Source organism: Desarmillaria tabescens (genome assembly GCF_030435595.1).
Source record: "Desarmillaria tabescens strain CCBAS 213 chromosome Unknown EV420scaffold_13, whole genome shotgun sequence".
In the NCBI taxonomy this organism is placed as follows: Eukaryota; Fungi; Basidiomycota; class Agaricomycetes; order Agaricales; family Physalacriaceae; genus Desarmillaria; species Desarmillaria tabescens.
Genome location: NW_026848312.1, coordinates 340,639 through 367,279, shown reverse-complemented (window position 1 = coordinate 367,279; position 26,641 = coordinate 340,639). Strand labels below are relative to the sequence as shown.

General features: G+C 47.6%; 10 protein-coding genes across 10 annotated transcripts; 7 read left to right on the top strand and 3 right to left on the bottom strand.

The window, feature by feature from the left end:
• Nucleotides 1-97: 97 nt before the first annotated feature.
• EV420DRAFT_1268421 (AAA family ATPase) lies at nucleotides 98-3,015 on the top strand (the record flags this gene model as incomplete). The annotated part of the gene is made up of 11 exons (XM_060467447.1): nucleotides 98-262; nucleotides 334-382; nucleotides 433-690; nucleotides 748-1,001; nucleotides 1,027-1,141; nucleotides 1,203-1,622; nucleotides 1,679-2,196; nucleotides 2,251-2,340; nucleotides 2,393-2,698; nucleotides 2,754-2,840; nucleotides 2,902-3,015. The coding sequence occupies 11 exons, from the start codon at nucleotides 98-100 to the stop codon at nucleotides 3,013-3,015; spliced, it is 2,376 nt and encodes a 791-aa protein (XP_060332195.1).
• A 1,557-nt stretch (nucleotides 3,016-4,572) lies between these two features.
• On the top strand, nucleotides 4,573-5,339 carry EV420DRAFT_1641408 (ubiquitin-conjugating enzyme/RWD-like protein; the record flags this gene model as incomplete). The annotated part of the gene is made up of 3 exons (XM_060477229.1): nucleotides 4,573-4,612; nucleotides 4,665-5,203; nucleotides 5,253-5,339. The coding sequence occupies 3 exons, from the start codon at nucleotides 4,573-4,575 to the stop codon at nucleotides 5,337-5,339; spliced, it is 666 nt and encodes a 221-aa protein (XP_060332194.1).
• Nucleotides 5,340-6,662: 1,323 nt separating this feature from the next.
• EV420DRAFT_1763028 (fungal-specific transcription factor domain-containing protein) lies at nucleotides 6,663-9,437 on the top strand (the record flags this gene model as incomplete). The annotated part of the gene is made up of 16 exons (XM_060480724.1): nucleotides 6,663-6,732; nucleotides 6,789-6,794; nucleotides 6,847-6,929; nucleotides 6,981-7,000; nucleotides 7,056-7,110; nucleotides 7,165-7,389; nucleotides 7,438-7,554; nucleotides 7,615-7,971; nucleotides 8,027-8,178; nucleotides 8,229-8,297; nucleotides 8,344-8,503; nucleotides 8,561-8,678; nucleotides 8,730-8,938; nucleotides 8,988-9,115; nucleotides 9,169-9,192; nucleotides 9,245-9,437. 16 exons carry the CDS (start codon nucleotides 6,663-6,665, stop codon nucleotides 9,435-9,437), a joined length of 1,986 nt encoding a protein of 661 aa, XP_060332193.1.
• A 581-nt stretch (nucleotides 9,438-10,018) lies between these two features.
• EV420DRAFT_1268243 (major facilitator superfamily domain-containing protein) lies at nucleotides 10,019-11,825 on the top strand (the record flags this gene model as incomplete). Its single annotated transcript, XM_060467437.1, has 8 exons — nucleotides 10,019-10,178; nucleotides 10,228-10,263; nucleotides 10,318-10,363; nucleotides 10,418-10,450; nucleotides 10,506-11,075; nucleotides 11,129-11,374; nucleotides 11,426-11,474; nucleotides 11,523-11,825. 8 exons carry the CDS (start codon nucleotides 10,019-10,021, stop codon nucleotides 11,823-11,825), a joined length of 1,443 nt encoding a protein of 480 aa, XP_060332192.1.
• Nucleotides 11,826-12,663: 838 nt separating this feature from the next.
• EV420DRAFT_249340 (uncharacterized protein) lies at nucleotides 12,664-14,556 on the top strand. Its single transcript, XM_060481392.1, has 9 exons — nucleotides 12,664-12,755; nucleotides 12,817-12,896; nucleotides 12,948-12,981; nucleotides 13,034-13,143; nucleotides 13,203-13,355; nucleotides 13,408-13,486; nucleotides 13,541-13,675; nucleotides 13,728-13,909; nucleotides 13,957-14,556. Exons 2-9 carry the CDS (start codon nucleotides 12,867-12,869, stop codon nucleotides 14,191-14,193), a joined length of 960 nt encoding a protein of 319 aa, XP_060332191.1. The 5' UTR covers nucleotides 12,664-12,755; nucleotides 12,817-12,866; the 3' UTR covers nucleotides 14,194-14,556.
• Nucleotides 14,557-14,629: 73 nt separating this feature from the next.
• EV420DRAFT_249349 (uncharacterized protein) lies at nucleotides 14,630-15,667 on the top strand. Its single transcript, XM_060481393.1, has 2 exons — nucleotides 14,630-15,296; nucleotides 15,354-15,667. Exons 1-2 carry the CDS (start codon nucleotides 14,920-14,922, stop codon nucleotides 15,544-15,546), a joined length of 570 nt encoding a protein of 189 aa, XP_060332190.1. The 5' UTR covers nucleotides 14,630-14,919; the 3' UTR covers nucleotides 15,547-15,667.
• Nucleotides 15,668-17,132: 1,465 nt separating this feature from the next.
• Nucleotides 17,133-17,698, bottom strand: EV420DRAFT_249432 (uncharacterized protein). The gene is made up of 2 exons (XM_060481394.1): nucleotides 17,326-17,698; nucleotides 17,133-17,270 (listed from the first exon to the last, which is right to left on the bottom strand). Exons 1-2 carry the CDS (start codon nucleotides 17,537-17,539, stop codon nucleotides 17,197-17,199), a joined length of 288 nt encoding a protein of 95 aa, XP_060332189.1. The 5' UTR covers nucleotides 17,540-17,698; the 3' UTR covers nucleotides 17,133-17,196.
• Nucleotides 17,699-21,330: 3,632 nt separating this feature from the next.
• Nucleotides 21,331-23,350, top strand: EV420DRAFT_1747038 (uncharacterized protein; the record flags this gene model as incomplete). The annotated part of the gene is made up of 3 exons (XM_060480185.1): nucleotides 21,331-21,517; nucleotides 21,576-21,649; nucleotides 21,677-23,350. Exons 2-3 carry the CDS (start codon nucleotides 21,587-21,589, stop codon nucleotides 23,348-23,350), a joined length of 1,737 nt encoding a protein of 578 aa, XP_060332188.1. The 5' UTR covers nucleotides 21,331-21,517; nucleotides 21,576-21,586.
• Nucleotides 23,351-24,995: 1,645 nt separating this feature from the next.
• On the bottom strand, nucleotides 24,996-25,838 carry EV420DRAFT_1478595 (uncharacterized protein; the record flags this gene model as incomplete). The annotated part of the gene is made up of 1 exon (XM_060469512.1): nucleotides 24,996-25,838. The coding sequence occupies one exon, from the start codon at nucleotides 25,836-25,838 to the stop codon at nucleotides 24,996-24,998; it is 843 nt and encodes a 280-aa protein (XP_060332187.1).
• Nucleotides 25,839-25,963: 125 nt separating this feature from the next.
• On the bottom strand, nucleotides 25,964-26,302 carry EV420DRAFT_1268166 (uncharacterized protein; the record flags this gene model as incomplete). Its single annotated transcript, XM_060467432.1, has 1 exon — nucleotides 25,964-26,302. One exon carries the CDS (start codon nucleotides 26,300-26,302, stop codon nucleotides 25,964-25,966), a length of 339 nt encoding a protein of 112 aa, XP_060332186.1.
• Between the last annotated feature and the right edge of the window lie 339 nt (nucleotides 26,303-26,641).

The window sequence follows — 26,641 nt, the reverse complement described above, 5'->3', positions numbered from 1 at the left end:
CGCGTAAGTATTACTTAGATCCGAAAGCTTCACAACGCGAAGAAAAATTTCTTCGACACTAAGGCTTCTCTACAAGGAAATCCCACCCCAGAGAAATATGTCCTCTATTGCTTCCAAAACTTTCAGGATTGAACTGTCGGATACTCAGGACTACGCGTATCATGCCGCTCGGCGCGTTATCTTGCATCCTGAGGTTCTGAAAGCTGTCAAACTGTGTACCGGGGATGTTGTTGCCCTATCAAGCGGAGATACTCTGGACATCGTCAAGGTCAGTCCCAGACCTGGGCCCAAACACTGTATTGGACAGTCACTTGATATCACCTTTACCAATAGGATTTTGCGGTGGGTATTGTATGGCCCTGCACCGACGTGTCACAGGAATGTGAGCCCCATATGTTCTCCGTACCGTATTCAATGACCTGAGCCGACTAGCACTCGTCGTGTCGGCTTCCCTTCTGCTAACGGCCCGTCTAGAGGCTGGTCAGCGGGCTCGCATAGTTCCTTTGGCTGGAATAGCACCATCAAAGTTACCACCTGGTGTACCATCACTAAGACAAGTACAAGACGCCTCTACCATCCGGGTACACGAACTTCTAACCGAAAACAATCAATCGGCATCAAGTTCCGCGTCCCAGTCGCATGGTAACAAGGAGAAGGATTGGCTCGCCCTGCTTGTTCGTGAAGTTTTTAGTAGGTGTTCGTTCCGTGACCCGAACGAACCTCGCTCACCTGCCGTGGTTTATCCAGCTGACCTCAAGTACATAACGTCGAAGCAGATCATAGAGATTATTTACGAGGCGAGAAAAAGACGATTCGCCATTTCTTCCATCTCTAGCTACGGTGATTTGACGCAAGACCTTTCAAATCTTTCGCTGGATGACGCGACGAGGCTATGGACGGCTACTTGGGAAACCTCCGTTGATATCGTGCAAAAGGAACCACCTGCACCACCTCGTGTAAATGCCACAGTGAGAACGATATCAAAATATCTCCGTATCGCAGTTCTCATGACAAGCTCGTGCGTAGGTCGAGCACTTGTCACACCTTGAATCCGCATACGCCTCCGTGGGTGGCCTCAACCAGCAAATCTCCCAAATACGCGACCTTTTGGAAATTCCACTGACCCGTCCGGAGCTATTTCGTCACCTTAGCATGTATTCTATTTCACTTAAGCCGAATTTTTCCCTTGACCATCGGTACAGGTCTGAAACCACCTCGCGGCATTCTCCTTCATGGTCCCCCAGGAACAGGGAAGACTCATCTCGCGCGTGCAATAGCTGCGTCGACAAAATCGTCCGTGCTTGTGATTAACGGCCCAGAGCTTTCTTCTGCATACCATGGGGAGACGGAATCAAAATTACGAGATGTATTCACAGAAGCAAAGGAGAAAAGTCCCTGCATCGTCATTCTCGATGAAGTCGACGCCCTCGTTCCTCGACGAGAGGATTCTGCCGGCGGGGAGGTCGAGAAGCGTGTTGTCGCAACGCTGCTCACTATCCTCGATGGCATGGACGACTCCGCCGACGTGGGAAGAGTAATCGTCATCGGAACGACCAACCGCCCCAACGCAATTGACCCAGCGCTCCGTCGCCCTGGACGGTTCGACAGAGAAATTGAGATCGGTAATTCCCAGCCATGTGTTCGGCGTCCTCCTGGCTGATTCGAATTCATGTTCCAGGCGTACCAGATGCCCAAGGTCGCCTCTCGATCCTCGAAGTACTTCTGTCGAAAGCCCCGCATTCTATCCCTAAGGAAGACCTCCAAATCCTTGCTTCGAGGACACACGGGTATGTCGGGGCCGACCTAAGTGCTGTCATTCGTGAAGCTGGTACCCTTGCTATCAAACGATGGCTTGCCTCTGAGACGTCAAATGACCCGGGCCCGGACGACTTGGCCATAACCTTTCCCGACCTTCTCAGCTCCCTCCCGGCGATCCGTCCGTCCGCTATGCGATCCCTCTTCGTCGAAGCGCCGCCTGTGCGCTACGCAGACATCGGCGGCCAGGCATTCGTTATAAAAAAACTACAGGAGTCGGTTGAGTGGCCCTTGAAACACCCTGAGGCCTTCCAGAGACTTGGCGTGAAGCCGCCCAAGGGTGTGTTGCTTTATGGACCTCCTGGGTGCAGTAAGACGGTATTGGCCAGAGCATGCGCCAGCGAGAGCGGTGTCAACTTCGTTGCCGTGAAGGGTCCCGAGGTACGGACCATGTGCCAATTCAATGATCTTATCTCAAACTCCTTATCTTTGTAGTTACTCAACAAATTCGTCGGCGAATCCGAAAGAGCCGTGCGTGAGATATTCAGGAAGGCTCGAGCCGTGTCGCCTTCTATTATTTTCTTCGTACGTCAATACCCCATTCTTGGTAGGCGGTCTCATCCAAGCTGGTTGGCAGGATGAAATAGATGCACTGGCAACCTCTCGTACATCTTCGGAAAACAATGCGGGCTCTTCACATGAAGGGGTCCTTACAAGTCTTCTCAATGAAATGGACGGCGTTCAAGAATTGCTTGGTGTGACAATCATCGCTGCAACAAATCGTCCAGATGCTATCGATTCAGCGTTGATGCGTCCGGGCCGCCTCGACCGAATTCTATACGTGGGACCACCAGATTATGACGGCCGAAAAGAAATTCTTCGCATACGCATGAACAGTATGAGGGTGGAAAGTACTGTCGATCTAGATGAGATTGCCTCAATAGTACGTGTTTACGAACAATAATTTCGATCTTCGTACTGATCGATCGATGAACCAGACCGATGGTTGCTCGGGTGCAGAAATTACGGCCCTGTGTCAAGAAGCTGCCTTGTTGACTATGCAGGACAATATGGACGCACCTTGGGTATGTTGTTTGTCGTTTGCTTTTCGATAATTCTCTTCTAAAATTTTATCTGATCGCGAAGATTCCTAATGATGCCTTCATTACCGCCGCAAAAGCAATGAAACGCCAAATAACACCGTCCATGCTTGCCAAGTACGAAAAATGGAAGATAGACAATGGGTTGAGAAACTTGTAATTCCATGAATGTAACATGCGTGTTTGAGCGCCGTTAGTCGTTGCTTATCACTGGCCTCGTCTAGAATAATCTTCTAGTTGAAATCTCTAGTTTTGGCTGATGGAAAACATTTCACCAGGTCGTTACTCAGCGACAAAATAATCAAAACCGGGGTTCCGTTAAAGGAACAAATAGGCCTTCACGGTAAGCTATTTCAACAAGAGTATGAATGCTTAGTGCTTTCATGCGTTCGAGTCCTTGGTAATTGATGTTCCTGGCTTGATACCCGGGATCTAACAATACCCTGATAAGAGATAATTACGAAGACATGTCAGACCAAGCCAATCCGCCGGTTTTGATAAATAAATAGGATCCATTCGATTTTACGTATCTCTCTATGCAGACGGAGTCATTCCTCGGCAAAATACGATGATCTACAAGATAGCAGGATCGTTTCTGACTCTGATAAGTGGACACCTTTTCGGGACCAGAAATGCTGCGATGTATCCACGATATCAGGGTTACAGATGGGCGCCGTGAGTGTAGTGAGGTTGCAGCGAGGGGGCAGTGACAAGCCTCTCACCCTTTTTCGCTACTCAGATTGTAATGATGTAAAGATAACATTCTGGGGTGACGCGCTCTCGTTGACCGAGGCGTAGATAAGAACGGTCGCGTGCAAAAGGCCCTTAGCCCCAGTTTCTGTGACTCAACGAGGGTGGAGCGAATCAGAGTTCTGAACTGTAGCTCAGTCTAGGTTCTAAGATTGAACGCAACACTAGACTGATAAGACGAAGGCAACCCGAGGTATTTATGAAAGCTCAAGCCGACTTGGTTTAAAAGGATAAGAAAGGCTCTTGGTACTTCTCCGTAGCCGATACTTATTTCAGTTCAGACGCAATTGTATTATATAAATATATATTGATGCCCGTAGTAATTCTTGACCACTCGTGTATTTGAAGTTCGGGTATTGATGAGCTATAGGTTAAAATGGTCCAGATTTTGTGTATGTGTTCGTTGACCGGAACCTCAAAATTTCAATCAGAATGAAAACTACGTTCAACTGCTGGCCATGGTAGGCAACACCACACAGGCCTCCTTCAGCGCTTAAAAAATTTCTTCTACCCATCTTGGTACTGCACCATCTGTCAAGTTCATTGGTATCGGCCCTTCAAGGGCACTGCCAGTGATAGCGTAGTACCAGGTTAATCAACTGATTATTTGCTCACCTCTCAGCTATGCTGAAAATTGATTTGAACAAATATCATGCAAGCCCCCTGAAGAGAGGTTCTCTCTCATGTTCCAGGCTATACTGGCATTCGTAGTACAGTGATAGATGAAACAAGTACTTGAGTTGCGGTGAAGAGCAAGGGGCGGCCCGATCGGTCGACAATGGGCGTTGGATTTCGGCCCGAGGGTCTTGCCGAAATCCACGTGATAGGGTATTCTGGAAAATGCCATCGCGGCATTGACATCGCCCCTCATTAAGCGCTAAGCGCCTACGACCAAGCCTGAGAGCCTCTTGTATTCTGATCATCACCCTCGCCTTTTCTGTTCGTAACCCCCACCGAAGCTGTTATCATGGATGCCCGTCTGCGACGTGTGAACAAGGAAATTGCTGGTACGTTCTGCTGTTCCATGGCATCGATGAGAAGATCGACAAAGCGACCTAGATTGCAAGAACGATAAAACTTCTGGCATTAAAATTGAACTCATTGACGAATCGCCATTTCATCTGAAAGGCATCTTTCCAGGCCCAGAGGGTACGCCTTACGCAGGTGGCACGTTCCTAGTCGACATCATCATTCCCGAATCATATCCTTTTCAGCCGGTGAAGATGAAGTTCATAACGAAAGTTTACCACCCGAACGTTTCCTCTGCTTCAGGCGCCATATGTCTTGATATCTTGAAAGACGCGTGGTCGCCAGTTTTGACGCTCAAATCCACGCTGATTTCCTTGCAAAGCCTGCTTTGCAGTCCGGAGCCGAATGATCCGCAGGATGCGGAGGTGGCGAAACACTTCACGACCAGCAAGGGAAGCTTTGAGGACACCGCTACATACTGGACACAGATCTATGCTGGGGGACCCGGCAAGAAAGGCGCATCTACCGCGTCAGGCGGTGGGGACGGAAAGGATGAGGTGGCTATGGCCGGCTTAGAGAAAGCCCATGTAGACCAATTTGAGGCTCTGGGTTTCCAGCGGGGCAAAGTAGTACGTGTTTCAGCCTTCGTGCCATCGAATGATACTGATGTTGGTGTAGATTGACGTTTTGAGAAGACTAAATTATCGCGGCAAGAATGTTACGCAGATATCGGAGGATAGAGTAGTCGAGGAGCTATTGAAGTGAGCCCTCGATGACTGACACTTTTTGGCCTGTAATGTTCCGTTATGCTTTGCCTTAATCCAAAGACTTTTGATAATATCCGGCAGGATCTGATCGTATGTGAGATGGCAACGCCATAACCCTTTTTGGCGGCATGTAGCTGGCTCACTTTACTACGGTTGTACTGCATCTCAGGCTGTACTCTCAAACACATAGCGGTTAGTTTTGAAACTAGAACGCTTCTCATCCACTTGTCCAATGGTAGCACTAATGTAATTATCGGTATCCGACAATAAGGTTACCAGGCAACAAGTATACATTCAAGGTTGGGGCGTGCGCCCTCCTAATGAAAAATCTTTCCCGCATGTTTTAGGGAGACGCGTTGCCACTGGCTAAGTGAAACTGGTCTTGCTTTTTCCTGTGTAACTCGACTCATCGCGAGCAGGACAGAAACACTCAGTAAAACTCGTTGTTTATGCTCTGCGTCCATTGTCACGAGAAACTATGATCCCCTCTTGGTGGAACCCGACATGTGTGGGGATGTCGTCTTGCCAGTGAGTGCCCTGATTGGCGCCATCGCAAACATTATCTTTCTGGGATGAATGGGCAGGCGTGATTTGGTTTAATTGTTCTTAAATCAAGCAACGACGTCTTCTTGATACAGGTTCAGATGCAATGGCGGGGCCTATAATCAGTGCTTCCAGTACCCGTACCTGTCGCATCTTGCTGCGGTACGAGTTGTCGTTGAGTCATAAACTACAAAGGTCCGTCGCCGTTGTTCCGTTTTGATGTCCATAATGATAATGCTTAACTTACAGACGTGTTTGTTAAGCAGCCGAACGACGGTTATCTAACACTTGAACAAGAACCTCCGACATCTATGATGTTTGATGATACCGGCCACAAAGCATGGCCTACTCGCCGTTGCTGAGGGGCACATATCCAGCGAACATTTGTCGCATTTAGCAGTGCCAATGGCAAGACGTATCAACCTTGGTATCACCTAATGAACACCCAATACCAATTATCACTGACAATAATTTTTTGATTAATTTGGCTCGATTGTAAGAGAATGGAACTGTACTTGGTTTGATTCGCGTATTAGGATTTGCAAGGGGGTCGTCTATTCGCGGTTCATTGAGCACTGATCGCACAAACCTTCATAGCCTGTAACAGCGACTTCAGACATGTGTCTCGTTAATCTTCAGGACTTCACTGCCGATGAGCGTTCTCCTCAGCTCATCTCTACGCGCGCTCTGATGGATTGGTTTAGTATAATGTTTAGGGTGACTGTCGACCGTATAAATTGCTGGACAATCTGATCAATCACTACAATTCGACACCGACATGGCCCCTCAATCTGAAGAGAAGAAGCGTCGTTTGCCCCGTGCGTGCGATATGTGCAAGAGAAAGAAAAGTAGGAATTTCATGCCCTGGAAGTGTGGAATTTACTAACAAGCTTTTCGCATTTAGTTCGATGTAGGTCGAAGTTGCTTGCCTATTTGATCGTGCGCCTCATTATGATACACAGGCGACAGCGACCAAATGCCCGGCAAACGTTGCTCAAATTGTGTTGCTTTCAACCTCCAGTGTACTCATGTAGAAGCCATGAACGTGAGTGCCTTCTGTGCGATAGAGTCATTCTTCATGTCTCATTTTCCTCAGAGCTTGGGGAGTGCCAAAGGGTACCCGCCCGTCTATTTCAATCGTTTTTAAGCTGAGCTAAAAGAACCCTTCTAGATATGTGCAGACGCTGGAAGGACGACTTGACAAAATGGAAGACCTTTTCAAACGCGTTAGATCACTCCTCTTGCTCCTTAAATCTTTACTCACAGACATTATTTATTAGAAGGCCCCCGGCGTCGACTTGGACGCACAGCTCAAGGAAGAGACAGAAGAAGGCTCCTCTGCCTTGCAGGTCAGGAGAGGTGATCAGGATCAAGATATCGCTCGTCTTAGCGAGGGTGTCAGCAGGATGCTTTCCATTCATCCCGACAAGTCGTTTTTTGGAATGTCTTGGTGCGTAACTTTTTCGATCATAGCAGTTCCACGTCTCATTATACTTTTGCACAGTGTATGTTCGACAACTAACCCCTTAGTTTAACCATTAATTTTGTTCTAGGGTTTACACCTGCTGCCTTCTATCATACAGCGAAGACAGCAGTATTTCGGAAGGGAGACAATCACCTCAAACGAACTCCCCATTCGACGCAGAGAACAGTTCTGGAACCGCCAGTCTGTAAGTTGGGACGTGTTCTCTTATGCCCTCTGTAGGCCTTCATTAAATTAAACTTGTCAGAAATATCCCATGCGGGTAAACGACACTGTGCCGGTATATGTCTTCCCGGATCCTGATCTCATGCTGGCTCTTGTCACACTATATTTCACTCATTATAACTCCTACCTGCCGCTCCTACACCGCCCTACCTTTGAGAAGGCCATGGCGGATGGAGAGCATTGGACCGACCACCTTTATGCTGGAACTTTACTTCTCGTATGCGCCCTCGGTGCACGACACTCAAACGATCCAAGGATATTCTCTGCCCAACCAGGGGGAAGCGAAGCGGGCTGGAGATTTTTCGAGCAGCTGACATCGTTTCAGACAGCCTTGCAAGACCGCACCTCCGCCACTCTTTATGAGCTACAAATTCATTGTGTACGTTGTTTTTCGTTTAAAGTACGTGTCGATGAAGCCTAAATTCTTTTTGTAGCTCTCGGTGTTATATCTCGAGGCAGTTGGGCTCTGGGAAACCGTATCGACTCAAATTGGTCTAGCGATACGGATGGCTCAACAGGTTGGGGCACATGTTCACAAGAACCGACCTCCCAATGCTCATGACGAAGCATGGAAGCGCGTCTTCTGGTAATCCACAAGCATGCCCTTCTTGGCTTATCGAACTAACCGCGATACAGGGTATTGATATTTCTGGACGTGTCTCATGCCTGTCATTATGGCCGGCCTGTGGCGCTTCGCTATGAAGAGTCAGTTGCTAAGTGTTATTTGATTGCACCCATTGATGCCTTTTAGCTTTGATATTGGGTTTCCTCTGGAGTGTGATGACATCTATTGGAATCATCCGGATCCAGCGAGGCGATTTCGACAGCCGGCTGGTAGACCGTCTGCGTTGTCGGCCTTCGTCTGTCTTTTGAAGTTGGTCAATACCATCACCTACGTAAAGAGAAGTATTGTGAGTTTCTAATAGTAATGTCCTGAGGCACACAATAATGTTGCACCCCTTTTTCAGTACCATACCCGTAACCCGATGATTCTCATGGGAGGGCAGCGACGTCCCCCAGAGACCGAAATCCTGTCCAGTTTGGATTCCTTTTTGAATCAATGGTTGCAATCCGTACCGGAGCATCGTAATTTTATCTTCATTACATTGTTATCCATTACTGAATGACAATTTGAAGTGCGATGGAACCCGAACAACCAAGACGGTCTATTCTTCAACCAATCGGTATTTTTGCATATCACGTATCACTACACCAGAATATTGGTTCACAGACCATATCTCCCGGCCCCACAGTCGATTGCCACTTGCAGGGATGCCGCGTTGGCTACTCTTAATATTGTCGAGGCTCAGAGACGTAGGGGATACTTACAATTGATGCATCTAGTGGTATGTTATTCCTACACCTTAAAAAATTAGACGCTGAGGAGAGGTTCAGTCATGTGTCAATTCGACGGTGCTCACCATGTTGCTAATTCTGTGGAATGGTGCTGAGGACCCGTACAAGACCCGAGAAATGCAGTATATTGCCACTTGCATGAATATGTTGAAAGGGGTAGAAAATCGGTGAGACCTATTCCCTTCTGAAATGGCATGCTTGCTCACGCTCCTGTTTTCAGATTACCCATGGCAGGAGCATTCTGGTGAGCATTGTCACAATAGACGTGGCCTTTTTTGATTATCTACGAATTATAGGGATGTTATAGCCGATCTGGTCTCTCCAGATGCAGCGCAATCCTCCTCACGACGATCCAGGCAAGGCTCCAGAGATTCTGCAGGATCTTCGCACTCTCAGCCAGCGTATTTATATCCAAATGTACGGGTCAGCTCCGACCAGCAAGGATCGAGAGCTAGCCACCAGGCCTATGCTTCTCAGTCCACTGAGTGAGTGAGTGCTATTTTTACTTATCGTATGTACGCTAATGACGCTCCAATAGCAATCCCTTCTTCCATCAATAATCCTCAAGCGTCGGATACTTATGTTGATGACTCCTCGTGTTTCGCGTGTCAGCCATTATAGAAATAATTAGACTAGATCTTATAGAGAATAGAATATACGTCGCTTGAACTACTAATTGTTAGCATTCAAGGCTGGCAAATACTTTGATTTCTATCCAGGCAACGATTTCAGCAATTTTACTTACAGGTGGATCGGCCGACGGCAAATCCGAATCCAGCTTTCGGGTGAATTTACTTATCAGACAGTTGCTGTTCCTAACGAAATATGACCTGGCTAAAAGGCTCGCTCTTTGTCTTATCGCGAGTAGCCCATATTTTCAATGTTTCTGTTCCAGTCATCATTCGCTGTTCTTTCTGTCGAGTCATCAAAGGGAGTCATTTCGCATCAAGAATTCGCATCGGACTTGAATCGGACCCGGAACACCTGGCTGCCTTTGCCACCATCATTTCACATTATAAAGCCTCCTAGAAGACGTCTTTCGTTCCCATGGTTCATTCCTCTTCGTGACAATGAAGTCCGAACGCTCTGACGACAGTCCTGACGACGTACCTCGGTTTACTAAGGATTTCGGCTTCTTGCCTATTCCTCATCGTCTGCGATATGACCCGGAAAAGCCTTTTCACTTTGGGGTTTTGCTTAATATTTCCTTTGGCTTTGCCAGTACCTTTGGTGAGTGGTTCGATCTCAAGAAGTTTGCAGATAAGCTGACTGACTGCAGTCGTTGCGAACTTGTACTACTGCCAACCATTGCTAAGTTAGTCGCTATTCAAAAACTATTCTCAGACTCTGATCTCTGTTCATCTATCAGTCGAGATGTCCAAATCCTTCAATGTAACATATGATGAAGTCTCCACGTAAGAATTTGCCGTTCTGGTTGAGAGTCCGTATACTGACCCGGAGACTTATAGAATTCCAACTTTGGTACAAGCAGGGCATGTAGTGTTTTCCGGATGCTGTCTACGTACTAATGTGTGCTAATATTAACCACCTATCTAGTTATGCAACTGGCCTTCTTCTACTTTCACCTCTTGGTGACCTCGTCCGGAGACGCGGACTAATCTTGGTCCTCGTAACACTCTCCGCCTCTCTCAGCATCCCTCTCGCTATTACCCACAGCCTCGTCGTTTTCGAAGTCTTTTCGTTCTTTGTTGGCGTTGTCACAGTTACTCCACAAATTCTCCTTCCCCTCGCCGCTGATTTAGCGCCGCCGGAGCGTCGCGCCTCCGCTCTGTCAGTTGTTATGTCTGGGCTCCTTTTGGGAGTCCTTATCGCACGAGTTATATCTGGTGTGATAGCCCAATACACAAGCTGGAGAGTTGTATACTACATGTCAATTGGTGTTCAATTTTTTGTTCTCGGAGGGAGCTATCTTGTACTCCCTGATTATCCGGCAAAGAACAAGGACATGACCTACTGGAATATCTTATGGACGATGGCGAAATATGCATTCACAGAACCCATTCTCCTACAAGCGTGTTTGACCAACTTAGCCAGCAGCGCATCTTTCAGCAACTTTTGGGTCACTCTCACCTTTCTGCTTGGTAGTCCGCCTTATAACTATACAACGTTCGTCTCCTTCTGTTCTATCCATGACTTAGTATTGATGTTATCGGTAACAGCTTGGTGATCGGTTTATTCGGTCTTGTAGGGATGTTTGGTGTAGCCATGGGACCGATTATCGGTCGGACTATCGACAAACTCATTCCCTGGTATGCGTCGCTCATTGCGGTCATTGGCATGGCGCTATTCCAAGCAATACAAGTCGGGGCGGGGGGCATCAATATTGCTGCCGTGATCATCGCAACCTTTGGACTAGACGTATTCAGGCAAATGCTGCAGGTTTCATTGGCTACGTCGATATTCAGGTAAATTCACGTCTTTTGAGTTCCAATATCTCTCTGAGGCAATTATAACAGTATTGCTCCCGAAGCCAGAGCACGTCTCAACGCTGTATTCATTCTGTCTGTGAGTCTAGCTACATCAATCTCTTTATTGCTATGCTCATAGAGACAGCTCTTCATTGGGCAAGTCATGGGAACCTCTGTAGGGTCGGAAGTATTCATCAAATATGGATGGCGAGCTGGCGCAGCTTTATCATTGGGTTGGTCAGGATGGCAACTGTTCATGCTACTGATAAGAGGACCCCATTGCGAACGTCGTGTTTGGTTTGGATACCAGGGAGGTCTTGAGGCCCGGAAGAGCGTAGTCGAAGAACGAAGACGTCAAAAGGCCCAACAAAACAAAGATGGGGATAGGACGGCGAGGAATTCCAGAGAGCAAGAAAAGCAACCGCAAGATAACAATACTATGGTGTAAAACGAGCTCAAACATTGATAGATATAGATTAAGTATGATAGCAGTGACGCAAGCCTTCTTCTGGAGCTCCATAATACAGACATCATGGCGTACCACAATGGGAGATATAGATCTACCCTTTCAAGGTGACAGAAATTGGGTGTTTTCGGGGCGGAACGAAGCGGGATATTCGCGGAGTAAGAGGTCAAAGCATAAAATTTCCGCATATGCCATGGCAGTATTGATCTACGTCGCAATCATGACGGATTGAGACCAAGCTTGCAACCAAACAACTACGTGATAAGTGAGGGTTTGAAGATTTCCTCTCTTTGACATACGAGTCACCGTCTCCACAATACATATATGATATGGCCTTTCCCATGCGAACGAAGACTACGAGACAGTTCAAGTTTTACTTCACTATTTCAACCCAAAGTTCGCAAACTTGAAACATTCAGTCAAAAATCAATCACATCAAGAAGAAACTCCTGGGATAATCGTTCTTTTGGCCGCCGCCCGTCACTGAATATCCGGTTGGAATAGTACAGCATTGTTTTGATCTAGTCAGTGTCTATCGCAATGGAGAACTGGGATCCGTGAACCGAGAAGAAAAAAGGACATACTGGGATGGTACTAAGATTTGTGCAGAGGTCCATATCCAAGCCCCAGGCTCCGCATCACAAGGGTAGAATAGACATGGTACCACCTAGGCATTTGTGTTGAAGGTCATTCGAAAAGACCTTTGTCCAAAAAATACTTAGCAAGACTCAGTGGATGATGACAGTAACAGTTGAGTAACAGTGTGAGAAAAAGAGAGCAACGGCCCGGCAAATGCCGCCGGCTTATCCGATCGACTGAACCGCGATGAATTTGAGCCTTGAACCACTCAGTCGCCACTAAGAATGTAGACAAGATGGGACCAAACATGATGGCACCGCGCAAAGAGATTTCGCGAGTATTTTTCGCTGTCTTTATACACTCGTCAAAGGAACTGGCCCTCATCGCTTTACAGTTTTCTTTCCATTACTTTGTTTCGACCCCATCCTTCCTCAGTGATCTTTCATGGCTTCTATCTCGCTGGAGAAAGCTAATGTGGGAACCTTTGTTTTCACCTTAGCTCACCGCTGACTTGTTCTGCTTTAGTTTGTGGCCTTAGTGCTTGAGGCACTGCTATACGGTCTCTGCCTTTGATGCAACCTACTACTATTTTCTTCTGACATTGATATTAGGCGCCTTTACCGTTTTATTTCTCGCCGCTCTTTGGGTCATTTTCCAGAAACGATCAGGAATCAACGTGAAATTGTTGTCGACCGTGATCATCATTTGGATATTAGCGACCGTGGTTAGTTCACCATGATTTATTTTTTCCATTTTCTCATGATGCCATTTCTTTCTCAGCACCTAATATTGGACATAATCCGTGCCTCGGAGGCATTTGTTGGGCTCACAGGCCGCACCGCGCTAGATTATTATTCAGATCTTTCGAACCCATTGCAGGCAGCTAAAACAGCTATCTACGTGACTTTGACCCTTGTTGGGGACGGATTTGTCGCGAGTAGATTCATTTCACACCTTCTCTCGCGTTCATATCAGAATTTACCAGATCTATCGCTGTTATGTGGTATGGAATCGTACGTGGTATATCGTTCCCGGCCCTCTCTTACTGCTGTGCGGAACAGGCGGTGTGTATCCTCGATACTGAGGTCGTATGATCTGTTTGTATATCTTTGTTTCAGTAGCTGGATTTGGTGCTACCGTGGCGTTCTCTCACGCTGCACCCGGGGCGGAAGTGTTTAACTTTCTACCCGCCATCGTTCCTTGGATCACGGGTTTCATCTCGATGACTCTATGCACTAATGTCGTTTGCACTTGTAAGTTGAAACGTTTCGCTACCAATCTGAAAATTTCATGTTGTATTCGCAGCTCTCATCGCCTACCGAATCTTAAGCATTCAACGAGCCATCCATGGCCTAGCTCAGGTTAACACAGCTCGTTCTGCTCTTATGATGATCCTCGAATCGGCCGCTGTATACTCGGCCTCTGTGATCTCGTTAATGATTACCTATACCCTCAATTCTAATGCTCAATACACTGTCCTTGACCTGGTGAGCCCTCTCGTACTTGCATAGCAAAATCTCTGATCCAGATCCAGACGTCTCCATTAATCGGCATCACCTTCACGGCCATCATCCTTCGCGTCAGTCTGGGCATCAGCTCACGCGACCTGTCCGCTTTCTCGCAAACCACACCGAATCACCCTCAACGATTGTCTCTGAATCGCCGAAATCCGGTTGCAGTCAATGTTAGCCATCTCGTTGAGACGGACACCGGTGAATACCCCCTTCACAGGCAGGATGAGTGCTCGTCGGCAAAGCTCTCAGTTGTCTGATCAGACATCTTATTGCCAGTTATCCTTTATAAAGCTCAGAATAATTCATGCTCGGCGCATGGTTTTCACTTATCCCCTTCTATCATCTCACGGCTATCACTTAAGGACATTCTCTCTGCAGCACGCTGCTTGCGTAAGGCCATAAGTCGCACTCGCACACTTTTGCCGCCCTACACCGAGGTTATCCCTGCCCGGATGGAATCGAACCTGACCCAAAAATTTGGGCCAGCCACGCTGAGTTGAGGCACAGTTCGGACAAACTTCCGCCGCTCCGGACGCGAGAGCGGGTCGCGTCGGGAGGCGAGTCAGGGGCTGACGGTATCCCTGATGTAAGGATTTTGATCCTAACCTAGATGCGAACTCGGACAAAACGCCTAAATCTTCAGAGATCTTCAAGGTCTTGTTTTGCGCGACTCGGTACAGTATCACCCTATTCACCCGAGTACTGAGACCGCCGTCATCGCGTTCGACAAGACGACTTCATTTTTTCGGACGCGTCTGTGGCGTGGGAATGTTCTCGGGTCCACTTTTTATTCTGTCTCCTGACATGTGAAGCAGCCCCCTTTGACTACGACAAACAGAACGTCTACCACGACTGATTCAACATTTCGAAAGATACGAATAGAACTCGTTCGAAAAGAGAATCATTTCTTCCCTCTTCCCATATCCAACTGCACCTTTGGCCCTCTACCCGAAGGAATTTATGAAACCGACCACCCTCACTTCATGCGAAAGCCAATGACACTCGATGCTCTCTGCCGCTACGGAGAGAAGGATTACACCAACGATCGTCCCATTCACTTCGTCGCCCGCATCCATGGATATAAACGCCGTGATCCCAATGCACCTCGTTTCACAATCAAGATGGCAGTTCACGTCGAGTTCGGCAAGGGTAGCTGTCCGGATGACGTTAAGACGGATTTGATCAAAGAGGCCACTTTCCATGCGACTAACCTCAAGCACCTGCAAGAGAAGATCGTTCCTATCCATTATGGAATATGGACGGCGGAGACGACTTGGGGTGGTACGGTTGTCTGTTCTATCACAGAACACCGTGGTGTTCCGTGGCGTATTGGTGGACCATACGACACGCCTGAGAACAGGTGAGTGTTAATTAGCGTTCGCTTCGACGTCTTCTATAGCAACTGAATCGTCGATAGGATGGCATTGGTGAATATGATGCAGGATTTGCACTGTTCAGGATTCTACCATGGGCAATTAGGCGCTGGAATCAAACATCATCTTCTGTGGGACCCGCGTCGTAACCAACCTCTTATCATTGATTTCAAGGACGGGGAGCTTATTCCGTGCAACCACAAACTACCCTTAACCACCATGGAATCCAATGGATGATATGTTCTGAGCTCGTAGAGGTGGGAATGTATTTCAAGCTGTGGGGAAATAAGAAGTGTATGGATTCTTTCCAAGTACAACCTGACTTGCGCTGAGAGACTTATTGTTTTCGCAGTCAAAGATGATCTAAAAGCGCAACAGCTGCTACAGGATTATGAGTCTCACTTGTGCGCAGAAAGCGGTACACTGGCGTGTTCTTCTGCTTCCCTCAGACACAACGATGTGCATTCCAGCGAGTCGTTATGAAGTGTCGACGTAGACTAGCAATGTCTTCACGGGTGGATAGCAATTGCATTTCTACCTGGACGAGCTTTTTCAGCACGAGTATGAGACGACTTTCGTATATGAAAGCAGACTACAGACTTTATCACTGTACGGGACCAACGTCCATCGAGGACTGCGAATATGCTTTTGTAGACGTTGGATCATGCGCCCGAAGAACAGGCACAAGTGATAGTCCAGCCAGTCGGCACTTAGGAGACATATATCTGCAAGCTCGCTCTATCATGGACCAGGTTGGTGGGCTAAGGCGAGGTCCAAGAATCAAATCAAGAGCATATCGGGACTATCACACAGCTCAGGTGTTCATCACATGAAGTTCTAGGATTTCGAAAAGGTAGAATTGAGTCTGGGTTATGCACTGACAGCAGCAGCAGTTATTGTAGATGGTATAAGAGCGAAGATAACTGCAGGTTCCCGTAGTACTCCCCAGGATAGGTACCAGTTTGTATGTGTACTTTGAGGGGATTCTCGAGATCTTCAACAGGCGCGCGCGCCGTGACCACGCTGGGTACCATCCTTATTCCCTCCCATTGCGTTATTGCCAACAGATCAAAAAGCGTGTCACGTTTGCAGCCAAGACCATGGCAACAATATGCCATAACAACGTCAAAACCAAGGAGAACCCTGCCGACCGTCCGAGAATCCATACTCAACATCAACACGAACCCCTTCACTCTCCAATAAATCTAACCCGCATTGCTTCAACTGCTTTATGATCCCATTATCGCCGTGATCTGTACACAACAGCCTCAACGAAACCGCCTGCTTTTCCATGCGCTTCCTCAAGACATCCACTAGTGTCTTCGTATACATCACAAAGTTCGGCGGAACGGTTATCGCCAGCCCCTGTAGCTCAGGGAGGATTCTAGGACACAGGAGCTGATGGAAAAGAGAAAACACAAAGTTCTCCTGGTTGACGTGAACCGTTAGTTTCTCCACAGAGGATAAATCGCCTAGATGGATGCCAGATGACGTATCGGTAAAGAAACTCTGCAGGTTACACGCCAACCTAAGCAGAAACGTCGTCAACTCGCCGGAATCGGCCCCGCATCCTACGATCCTCAATTCCCGTGGTGTAGGAAGAGTGAGGGTGTCCCAATATTTGGGTGCTGTTGGTGGAGAACCGGATGATTCGCTCGTTCATGACACGGATTGGAGACGACGACTGGAATATAGGTCTGTACACGGAAAGATGGCATTCGACGAGGGAGGGGAAAGACATGATGTGCTCGACGTCTGAGATATGGGTTGTAGTCGCTCAAAGGTGCGTGAGCCGCCGCTCGTCTATTGGTGTTTGAAAGAGTATGAAAAGATGGAGGTCTACTCTCCGAAGAGAGCGAGTTACCGCGAACGTATCGGTGGAACGCATCAGGCTCTTGGTACTGGAATTGGGTAGGAAACCGGCACTACGAAGAATGTGTATGAGTCGTTGGTCCACCATGCTTTAAATACTGCCCATTAGTAACGGAACTATCGTTTCAGTAAAAAGATATTTACAGAACAGAAGAGTATCTCGATGATTTGCAGGATAGACGAGAGACAGGATTGAGAGAGAAAAGGTGGGATCAGTGAAAATACCCATATCAACGACCGGTTCTGCGAGGTCTTCAAGAAAGAGGCGCGCAGGAACCACAGGTTTTTTTGCCCTTGACTCGGGCGGGTGCTTCAGAGACCACAGTGACGAACACATGGTGCACAGAAAGAATATCATGGACGCCCAAAAGACAGAACTCCGGGCCTCGAACGCGTATGTGGCGTGAGCGCATTAACATTTTCCCGCTATTCTTGCTTTCGAGACGGGGCTGGGACTAGCATAGGCCCGTGATACGATGGTTTCTTGCCTATGAGTATGAGTGCGGTATGCCGGATGGGTGGCGATGGCGGATGGGATATCATGGAACGCAATAGGGAGAAAGTTTCATCAGGTGTAAAATCTACGCCTCTAGTTAGCAATTCACGTCTAGACAAAGGAGAAGATCCACCTGAATCATATACCTACCGATGAGGACCATAGCATCTGACAGAGACCATACCACTAGTTACGCGCCGGGACCCTACCACACAGTCATACCGAATGTCAGCCAACCGGCAGCGTTATTGTACTGCAATATCGGAGATGTCGACGCTTGAAACAAATCACAGCAAAAGGCGCTCCCGAAAAGAAAGATGAGATAATGGCAAGAAACAACCTCGGCGTCGGAGTTCTGGTGCGCTTTCTGTCAACAGCGGCCATCACCGCTTGCTATTACGCCTCAAATCCCGTCCCCACCTGGTTCCTTTGGAGGATGTATATCACGGCGCATATAGCATTGTTGGCTGGAATATCGAGCTTGAGGTAGTCATGAAGGGCTCGGGAAACTATGAGCGGATGCTTCTGCAGCGCAGTAAACGACGGTCAGCATCAATTTCTTCGAATTCGTTCGTGTTCTCAATTTTCTCGTGACATACTTAGTGGATAGCCGCAAGTTATTGTATGCTGATTTCAAGGCCCAACCAGATTCGAGTACAGGGTACCGCATTCGGGATCTGTTTGCTTTCGCAGTTGAGCATCTAGGTCGAGGCTCCAAGAGCTTCAAGCTCCAATCCAGGGACGCGCTGAAGACTTTCTCCACCAAATATATCAGATTGACGCTAGAGGAACATCTTACATCTCGGTATGTCCCTTGTCATAGTCCGTCCACGCCAGGTGTCTCATGAGAACTAGGACTTGCATCTTGACAACGTATTGCCAAATACGATGAGCGCTAGGCTCTAGCCTTATCACCACTTGGCTGCGTGGTACCAGATTGCCTATGCAAATGACTGACTGAGCAATCTGATTGTACAAAATCCGAATAATAGGGAGCTCGTGGAAATGGCGCTACATCTCAAGTTATCGGGGAGTAAGAAGGGTATTTTACTCGAACTTGGAAATACCTCTCCGAACCATTTACCATCGACAGTCAGACGCCATTCAAGGGTGCCATCGTCGTGGTTGATTACGTGTTCTACGTTAGGAGAGTCGCCACCAACCAATCACTTCTGCTATGGCAGGATCAAGACGTACGATATTCGCGCCGTCGATGGGAGCTTGAGACTTTAAATAACAGCGACATGATTACCCTGTTCCCTGCCGACGACACGCGACATGCTTCATCTCCGCTATTATAACTCAACGTTTCGTCATACGGTCCACGTCTTACATGCGGAGTGGAACAGCAGGCACTGATGGTATGCTATCTCACAGCCATGCTTTCGTCTAAGCTAATTGCTCGGCACAGAGTAACCTGAGCTTTCCCTACAAATAAAGTATACCATTCCCGACAACGTAGCAGTCGACTCGGCACCTCAGCCGGTACTCCTCCGGGTAGAAGACAATTTTTTCGCTGAGCTATGAACGTAGAGGACCAATGGAATGTATCAAAGTACTATCAATAGCGGTATTCCAAAGCGCTCTCCGTTCTTTTGTTAAGAAATCACAATACATTGATACAGCTACTGGCAGCGAAGCCCAGAAATTTCCGGGACAACCAGAGAGATTAACCGGCACCCTGGCACCCGACCGTCACTGCAAGCGTATGCGTGACCGACCCAGATTATCAACAGAATTTTACAACCAAGAGAGGTTCCAAGATAAAGAAGCAAATGTCAAGTCAATAACGTCGCGGAATCTGGCCGGTGCTACGGCCGAACAAATCTGAAAGCGCATTTCTTCTCTTCCATCATCAGTGCCTTCCCTGTTGCTTCCAACGCTGTTCTGCCAGAAGTAATCATCCAAACGCGGTTCAGAATATGACTTATCAAATGACCATTTGCCGTGCATGATAGTACGGGAATTCTCCTAGCTTTGATGGATCTGGATCTTCCTTACATGCATAGCCTTCAAAGCATTGTTGCTTTTGTTTACAAGACATCTCGTCTCATGCATTGGAGGTTTGGCTTAATGTACAGAAATCCGATTCACAAGATGACGAGACTGGGGTCGATAGAATTGTTCGGGTTAGTAGAAGACGTACATCATGGCGTGCCAACTTACAGATCTTCTTACATAGGAAAAGTATGTTTGGGTCGCGACGAAATGGAGTCAAGACAGAGATATGAAGTTACGGATATCACTGCGAAGCGTCAGGGTGAGATCTTTTTGAACACATCTAGCCATCGGCTCTTAGAAAGATCTCTACGTACGCTCAGGACGTTCACCTTAACGCCGTCAAAGCGTCTAACCTGCTCTTAGACGCCGAATGTTAGTATTCCATGAAGGCAAATGATGGTAAATCCTACCTAGCTTGCTGCCAGGTATTTTACTACTCTCAGTGGTAGCAACTCAGCCACTGCTTAAGTGATGAGACTTTTGGATGAGCAAGACCAAGGAGAGCAAGCTTTGTCTTGATAGAAGTGCTCATGGGGTTTTAGGTGTGCTATTCGCTTCCATGCGGTGTAAACCACGACTTACGGCTCAGAACCGAAGTGTTTTGAGATGCGGTAAAATGTATTATCAGAGGCAACGGCGGTAGATCTGGAGAAAGAGAAACTATATTCTCGCTACGGGTCAGTCACTAGACGGCTTTGTAAAATTTCCTTCTGCTAATTTTTTTTAGTCGCATCCAGAAGATGACATGCACAACAGGGCCCATTTTGCTTGACCTTCAAGACTTTGTCGTTTTGACCGGCTGAAACCACTACTTGAGAACATCGCTAGCAGAAGGGAGTTTGCACAAACCCCAGTCGTCGACTTCATGTGCAGGAGATGATAGTTACGCGGCGTCAAAATAAAGCTGGTATAATATCAAGCTCCCCCATGCAGGTCAGTCGTCGTCTTGGTTCATTTACGTTTATTGCATCAAGTTTATGGATACGGACAGATATTATCACAAGCACCGATTTGTACGTCCATTTGGCCTGTTTTACTGTGTCCCTCACCCGAATCTAAATGATCTTAGCATGTCAATCCGGACTACTGTAGCGGTTGTTTTGGTTTAGGCTATGACGATGGATAACAATCTTTTCGTAGCGCAAGGTAAACCATGACTTCTGGTCAATTGTGGTCCTGAGAGAACTCAGCGCTCCATATCCTTGATCTGGTGCTAAAATTATGTTCGATCTGGCGTTTCCCACTAAAAGCACAAACGATCTCGTGCAACCATGAAGCGTCAGATATCAGGAAGGTCGAACAGCAAAGGGTGGCGAACTTGATGGGAGAAGGGCGGCAGATAACGCGGCTTATTGTTTGATTAAAGTCGCTGTCAATTCGTTGTTTCTATTCTTCTCATAATAGATGCGACTGATTTGTTTACGATTCATTGGATCGTACTTCACAGCCAGAACTGGGCCAATGGTAGATACCTCTGGACACAACTTCTCGAGGGTCTGGCGCTCCATGATGTGATGAAAAGGTAGACGAGTACGCATGCCTTCATTGATCATTTGAAGCGGCGCATACTATCTTATTCACATATCATGTAGTCACGGAGGGATTAGTTGATTACCGAACAAGGAGTAACACGCACCTGGCTGGAATAGAATTCTTAGGCGTCTATCTTGCCGCAGATTTGCGAAAACAACGTGCGGCTGTGATGTGCTTCGATGACGCCGGTCCGACTGTTTTTGCTTCCTACCGCGAGGACAAGACGCACCAATCCTATAGGTGCAACCCCGGCGCAACTACAGCTTTGGTAAAACACCAAGTCGACTCTGTAGAGAACGTGCAATAGTGAATATGCATAGTTATATTCTTGTGATTTTTCATATCCTCATTCTGGTATGACCAGGAAAATTCAGAATGAATAGGGCTGAATGGGTCGAGCGCTATAGAGGTGATATATCTCTGCCAAATAGGGATGAGGTGAGTATATGAAATGGGGATGGAAAGGTAGTAAATAATGCACTGCAGACTCGGAGAAAGCAGGCACACCTCAAGTATGAGAGTCTCCCAGAGGTCACCCTCTCCGCCGTCACTACTACTAGCCAAGCAAAATCATCCATTCCTGTGCCAAAGCAGTGGTCCTACACCGGTAGAAAGCCGGTTATATCATCCTCTCTCGCCAACACTCCCTGCACCAGCCTCGGCGTTGCTGGACTTCTAGAGAAACTCAATTCCGCGCTCGGAACGTCATACACTTTGGAAACCCCTTCCTTATCCTCTCTTCTTGAAGCCTACAGCACCAAGGACTACGACTTTGGTACTGTCTATGCTCACCTACGCCCAGTTTGGTACGATGGATTGACCGATGCCAAAAACGAGCTACATGCCTACGAAATACAGGACCGGGAGATGCGACAAGATGTACTCATGAATAACAAGATCGTTGCCAGCTCAATGCCTCCTCGATGCACCTGGGATCTATACAGCAATCGTGTTGTGCCATGGGGGATATCCCATGCATGGATGGAAGAGAAAGATCGTGCGGATGTGCTGACACCCATCAACGGACATGAATGGCCTGTGCCCATTCCAAAGGATGCCGACCTTGGTCGCATCCGCATCGAGATGCTCAATCTGGGTGCGGAGTATGTGTGGTTAGACGTTCTCTGTTTGAGACAGAAAGGTGGGCGGAGAGAGGATCTGCGTGTGGAAGAGTGGAAGGTGGACGTGCCTACCATTGGATCACTGTATCGGGGTGTGACAGAGAAGGTGGTGTGCTACATCAGTGGGCTAGGACGGCCTTTGAGTTTGAAGGCAGGTGACTTTGAGAGTGATCGGTGTTGGTTCAGACGTGCATGGACGCTGCAGGAGATCAGCACAGATCCAATCATTGGTGGGGATACAGGTGATAACAGGGCCATGCAAGAGGAGATACAAGCAAGGTTTGAGAAGGATCTGTCATTATTGCGTCAGATGCAAGCACAGTTCAACGTGTTTGGCCGCCCGAGCGCACTATCAGAGATGCAGAAGCGGGTGTCAACAAATCCTGTGGATAAAGTTGCAGGGTTGGCATACCTTCTGAGATCAGATAGGATACCGGCGTACTACGAGGCCCAGTCTGAAGAGGATGCATGGACAGCGCTGGTGGATGTGATGCTTGATGAGTTTCGGGCGGAATTTCTCTTCCGATATCCTAAACCTGGGAATGGAAACAAAAGTTGGAGACCATCGTGGAGGCAGGTTATGACTGAGGTGCTTCCATCATACCATCTACCTATAGGGATTGGGCAGGTGGACCGGAAGGAGGAGGATACAGATACCGACTGGTATTGGGGACATTGTATTGAATCTGGTTATGTGCGAGGATTGGCCGAAGGACCGCAGGACGGGGAACTGCGACAGGGAGAGTTGCTCGTCGAAGATAACACTGGGACAAAGCACGTATTCAACATCGTTGCCGACCACCAATACCCAATACCAGACGGCTTATACACCCTGATAGGCAGTGAACCATTTATGTTTGGCGTTCCTTTCATCCGAGTGCAACATTGGGCAGTTGGGCGAAGATCTTCAATGCAGGAGTTTGACAAAGTTTCAGTGTTCACGATGCTCGACAGGGAAGAAGTGAAGAGGGTGCTGGATCTGGGTGTCTCCACGGAGATTGTGAACATTCTTGCTTAGGATTATAGTACAAGTTTGACGGCCACGTAGCATGTATCATCACCCAAAAGTTTGTGTTGACATAGTACAGGAGACTATTCTCTTCGAATTTGGCGCCCTGTTCAACATTCACCATGAAAGCACCTAGGATCTCCGCTCTCCCAAATCTCTCGTCGCAGTGAGATCGACCCTGATAGGTTTCGTGTCCGTGTACTGTATCCTTTTTTCTTCTACCAATCACCGTGGTCCAAGAGTTCCTCATTCTGCCAGATACACCGTCGACATCAAGAAAGAATTCGTAACAAGAAAAGTAATAGCCGCAGAGTGTACTTAGTTCCCATTGTAAAATGTAAAAGCTGTATGAGAAATGAATAAATCACAAGATAGAATGTTATCCCAATATGTCGCTGATAACAGAACATTAGCTTTAGAATGTAAAAAAAAACTGTACGTACTCCGGATTTGAGCTCAAAGTCGTCTTGAAGAGCCTTCGGCCTCAATCGAAGGCGAATGAAGCCATAAGAATGATATTAGGGACTGCGTACCTCTTCTGTATCCATTTTCTGCTATATGAGGGCAACGTGAGACGTACTCGGAGTCCGAGACTTGAGCGAAAGCCATTCCAAGGCACTTTCCCAGGGAGGAAGCCTAGAGATGCTTCGATTATGAGCTCATGGGCTCTAGTATCGACCAGAGGGGACAGAAGTAACGAGATTCAACCATTGATGAGATATTTGTGCCCGGTAAGCTCGAGATTCAAGGTAGGTTAGTCGCCTTTAATGAGGTCTAGAGACAATCTTCGAGTAATACGTGGAACTGAAGTTCGCAGAAATATTCTTAGAATTGTAAAAAATTGGCAATGGCCCTCATACCTGTTTCATCCGGTACTATACAGCTTGGCTGCAGCGAGGAAACCCTGAAAGCTCTCTGCCATTTCTCGCTCTTCTCGATAAAGCTGGCATTGTCTTCGTACACATTGACAGCTTTCCGATAAGGTATCGAAAATCAGATTGCAACAAAATATCCAGGAAAATGGCTTTTTGCGCATTGCAAGCCAGTAAATAGAGGATGCAGCAACATGGAAATCTCCCTCGTGTGTTGTGGAAATCAGGATGTAGTTCATAGCAAACAGAATAGTACGCACCATAATGGTCCGTGCGTGCTACTACTTGCACTGCGAATATGCTTTTGTAGACGTTGGATACTATGCTTGAAAAATGAGAACGAATGATAGTCCAACCAGTCGAAACTGTAGGAGACGTGTATCCGCGAGCTCGCTCTATCATGAACAAGGTTGGCAGGCTAGTGCGAGGTCCAGGAAGCTAATCAGGAGTTTATCAGAACTATCACACAGCTCAGGTATTCATCACATGAAGTTCTAGGATTTCAAAAAGGTAGGATTGAGTCTGGGTTGTGCACTGACAGCAGCAGCAGTTATTGTAGATGGTATAAGAGTGAAGATAATTGCATGTTTCCGCAGTACTCCCTAAGATAGGTACCAGTTTGTATGTGTACTTTGAGGGAATTCTGGAGATCTCCAACAGGCGCGCACGCCATGACCATGCTGGGTACCATTATTATTCCCTCCTATTGCGTTATTGCCAATAGATCAAAAAGCGTGTCGCATTGGCAGCCAAGACCATGGCAACAATACGCCGTAAAAACGTCAAAACCAAGGAGAATCCAGCTGACTATCCGAGAAGCTATACTCAACATCAACACGAACCCCTTCACTCTCCAATAAATCTAACCCACATTGCTTCAAGTGCTTTATGATCCGATTATCGTGATCTGCGCACAACAGCCTCAACGAAATCGCCTGCCTTTCCATGCGCTTCCTCAAGACATCCACTAGTGTCTTCACATACATCACAAAGTTCGGCAGAACGGTTATCGCTAGCTCCCGTAGCCCAGGGAGGATTCTAGGAGACAGGAGCTGATGAAAGAGGGAAAACACAATGTTCTCTCGGTTGACGTGAACCGTCGGTTTTTCCAGAGAGGATAAACCGTCTAGATGGATGCCAGATGACGTATCGGTAACGAAGCTCTGCAGGTTACACGCCGACCTAAGCAGAAACGCTGTCAACTCGCCGGAATCGGCCTTGCATCCTATGATCCTCAACTCCTGCAGTGTAGGAAGAGCAAGGGTGTCCAATATTTGGGTGCTGTTGGTGGAGAACCTGATGATTCGCTCGTTTGTGATACAGATTGGAGAGAATGATTGGAATATGGGTTTGTACATGGAAAGATGGCATTCGACGATGGAGGGAAAAGACATGATGTGCTCGACGTCTGAGATATGAGTTACAGTCGCTGAAAGATGCATGAGCCGCTGCCCGTCTATCGGCATTTGAAAGAGCATGAAATGATGGAGGTCTACTCTCCGAAGAGAGCTAGCTACCGCGAACGTGTCGGTGGAGCACAGAAGGCCCTTGGAACCCACATCAATGCATACCTCCTCTAGTAAGGGCAGCTTCCCGGAGATGACAGACAGTTGCTGCAAAAGCATGTCGATATCGCGACTTGGCAATCCGGATGCGTCGATCTTTATAGCCCTCCATCGGGCACAGTGTTGGATGAAGATGTCAAGTAGGTTGTCCTTTGTGAGAGCGCGTTTGAATGTCAACACCATGCTCAGTGGGTGGCCCCCGAGCGCTGGAGAGCTTCGGATAAGAGGGATGGATGAACATCGGGGAGCGGGGTGGCTATGGTAGACCACAAGAATGGGGAGGTCATCATGACATCGCGCCACGAACCGCATACCTGGCCCAACAACCATGGTGCACGCCATTCCCGATCCACTCCGAGATCGCATGCCCAAGAAAATATCTCCTGGAGCATATCGTGCGGTAGACGGCAGATTGGAGTAAGTGCTGAGCGACACATTGCTGCATGTTGAGTGAGTGCATCTCGTTTGGTTTCGAGTTGGGCGATCTGGGCGTTGAGAAGTGTTGTTTCTTGCTCTGCTGTCATGAGGGCTTCGTAGATCCATGGCCTGTCGCAATCAGGTAGGAAACCGGCGCAACGAAGAATGTGTATTAGTCGTTGGTCTGCGGCCATGCTTTGGAATATGGCTCGTTAGTGAAGGGACTATCGTGTCAGTGCAAAGCCACTCACAGAACAGAAGATTATCAATAGACTCGAAAATTTGCAAGATAGACGAGATGCGGAGTTGCGAGAGAGAGGGTGGAGTGGAGTGGGGGTAGTAAAATATCCATATCAACAGCCGGTTTTACGAGGTCTTCGGGCCTCGAACGCGTATGTGGCGTGAGCGTATTAACTTTTTTCCGCTATTCTTGCTTTCTAGGCGGG

Coding starts and splice junctions, on each gene's coding strand:
- EV420DRAFT_249349 (XM_060481393.1), top strand. CDS start 14,920: ATGCGAAAGCCAATGACACTCGATGCTCTCTGCCGCTACGGAGAGAAG. Junction 15,297..15,353: donor TACGACACGCCTGAGAACAG/GTGAGTGTTAAT, acceptor AATCGTCGATAG/GATGGCATTGGTGAATATGA.
- EV420DRAFT_249432 (XM_060481394.1), bottom strand. CDS start 17,539: ATGATATTCTTTCTGTGCACCATGTGTTCGTCACTGTGGTCTCTGAAG. Junction 17,271..17,325: donor TCGAGATACTCTTCTGTTCT/GTAAATATCTTT, acceptor CAGTATTTAAAG/CATGGTGGACCAACGACTCA.
- EV420DRAFT_249340 (XM_060481392.1), top strand. CDS start 12,867: ATGGCTTCTATCTCGCTGGAGAAAGCTAAT. Junction 12,897..12,947: donor TCTCGCTGGAGAAAGCTAAT/GTGGGAACCTTT, acceptor GTTCTGCTTTAG/TTTGTGGCCTTAGTGCTTGA. Junction 13,356..13,407: donor TTGTTGGGGACGGATTTGTC/GCGAGTAGATTC, acceptor AGAATTTACCAG/ATCTATCGCTGTTATGTGGT.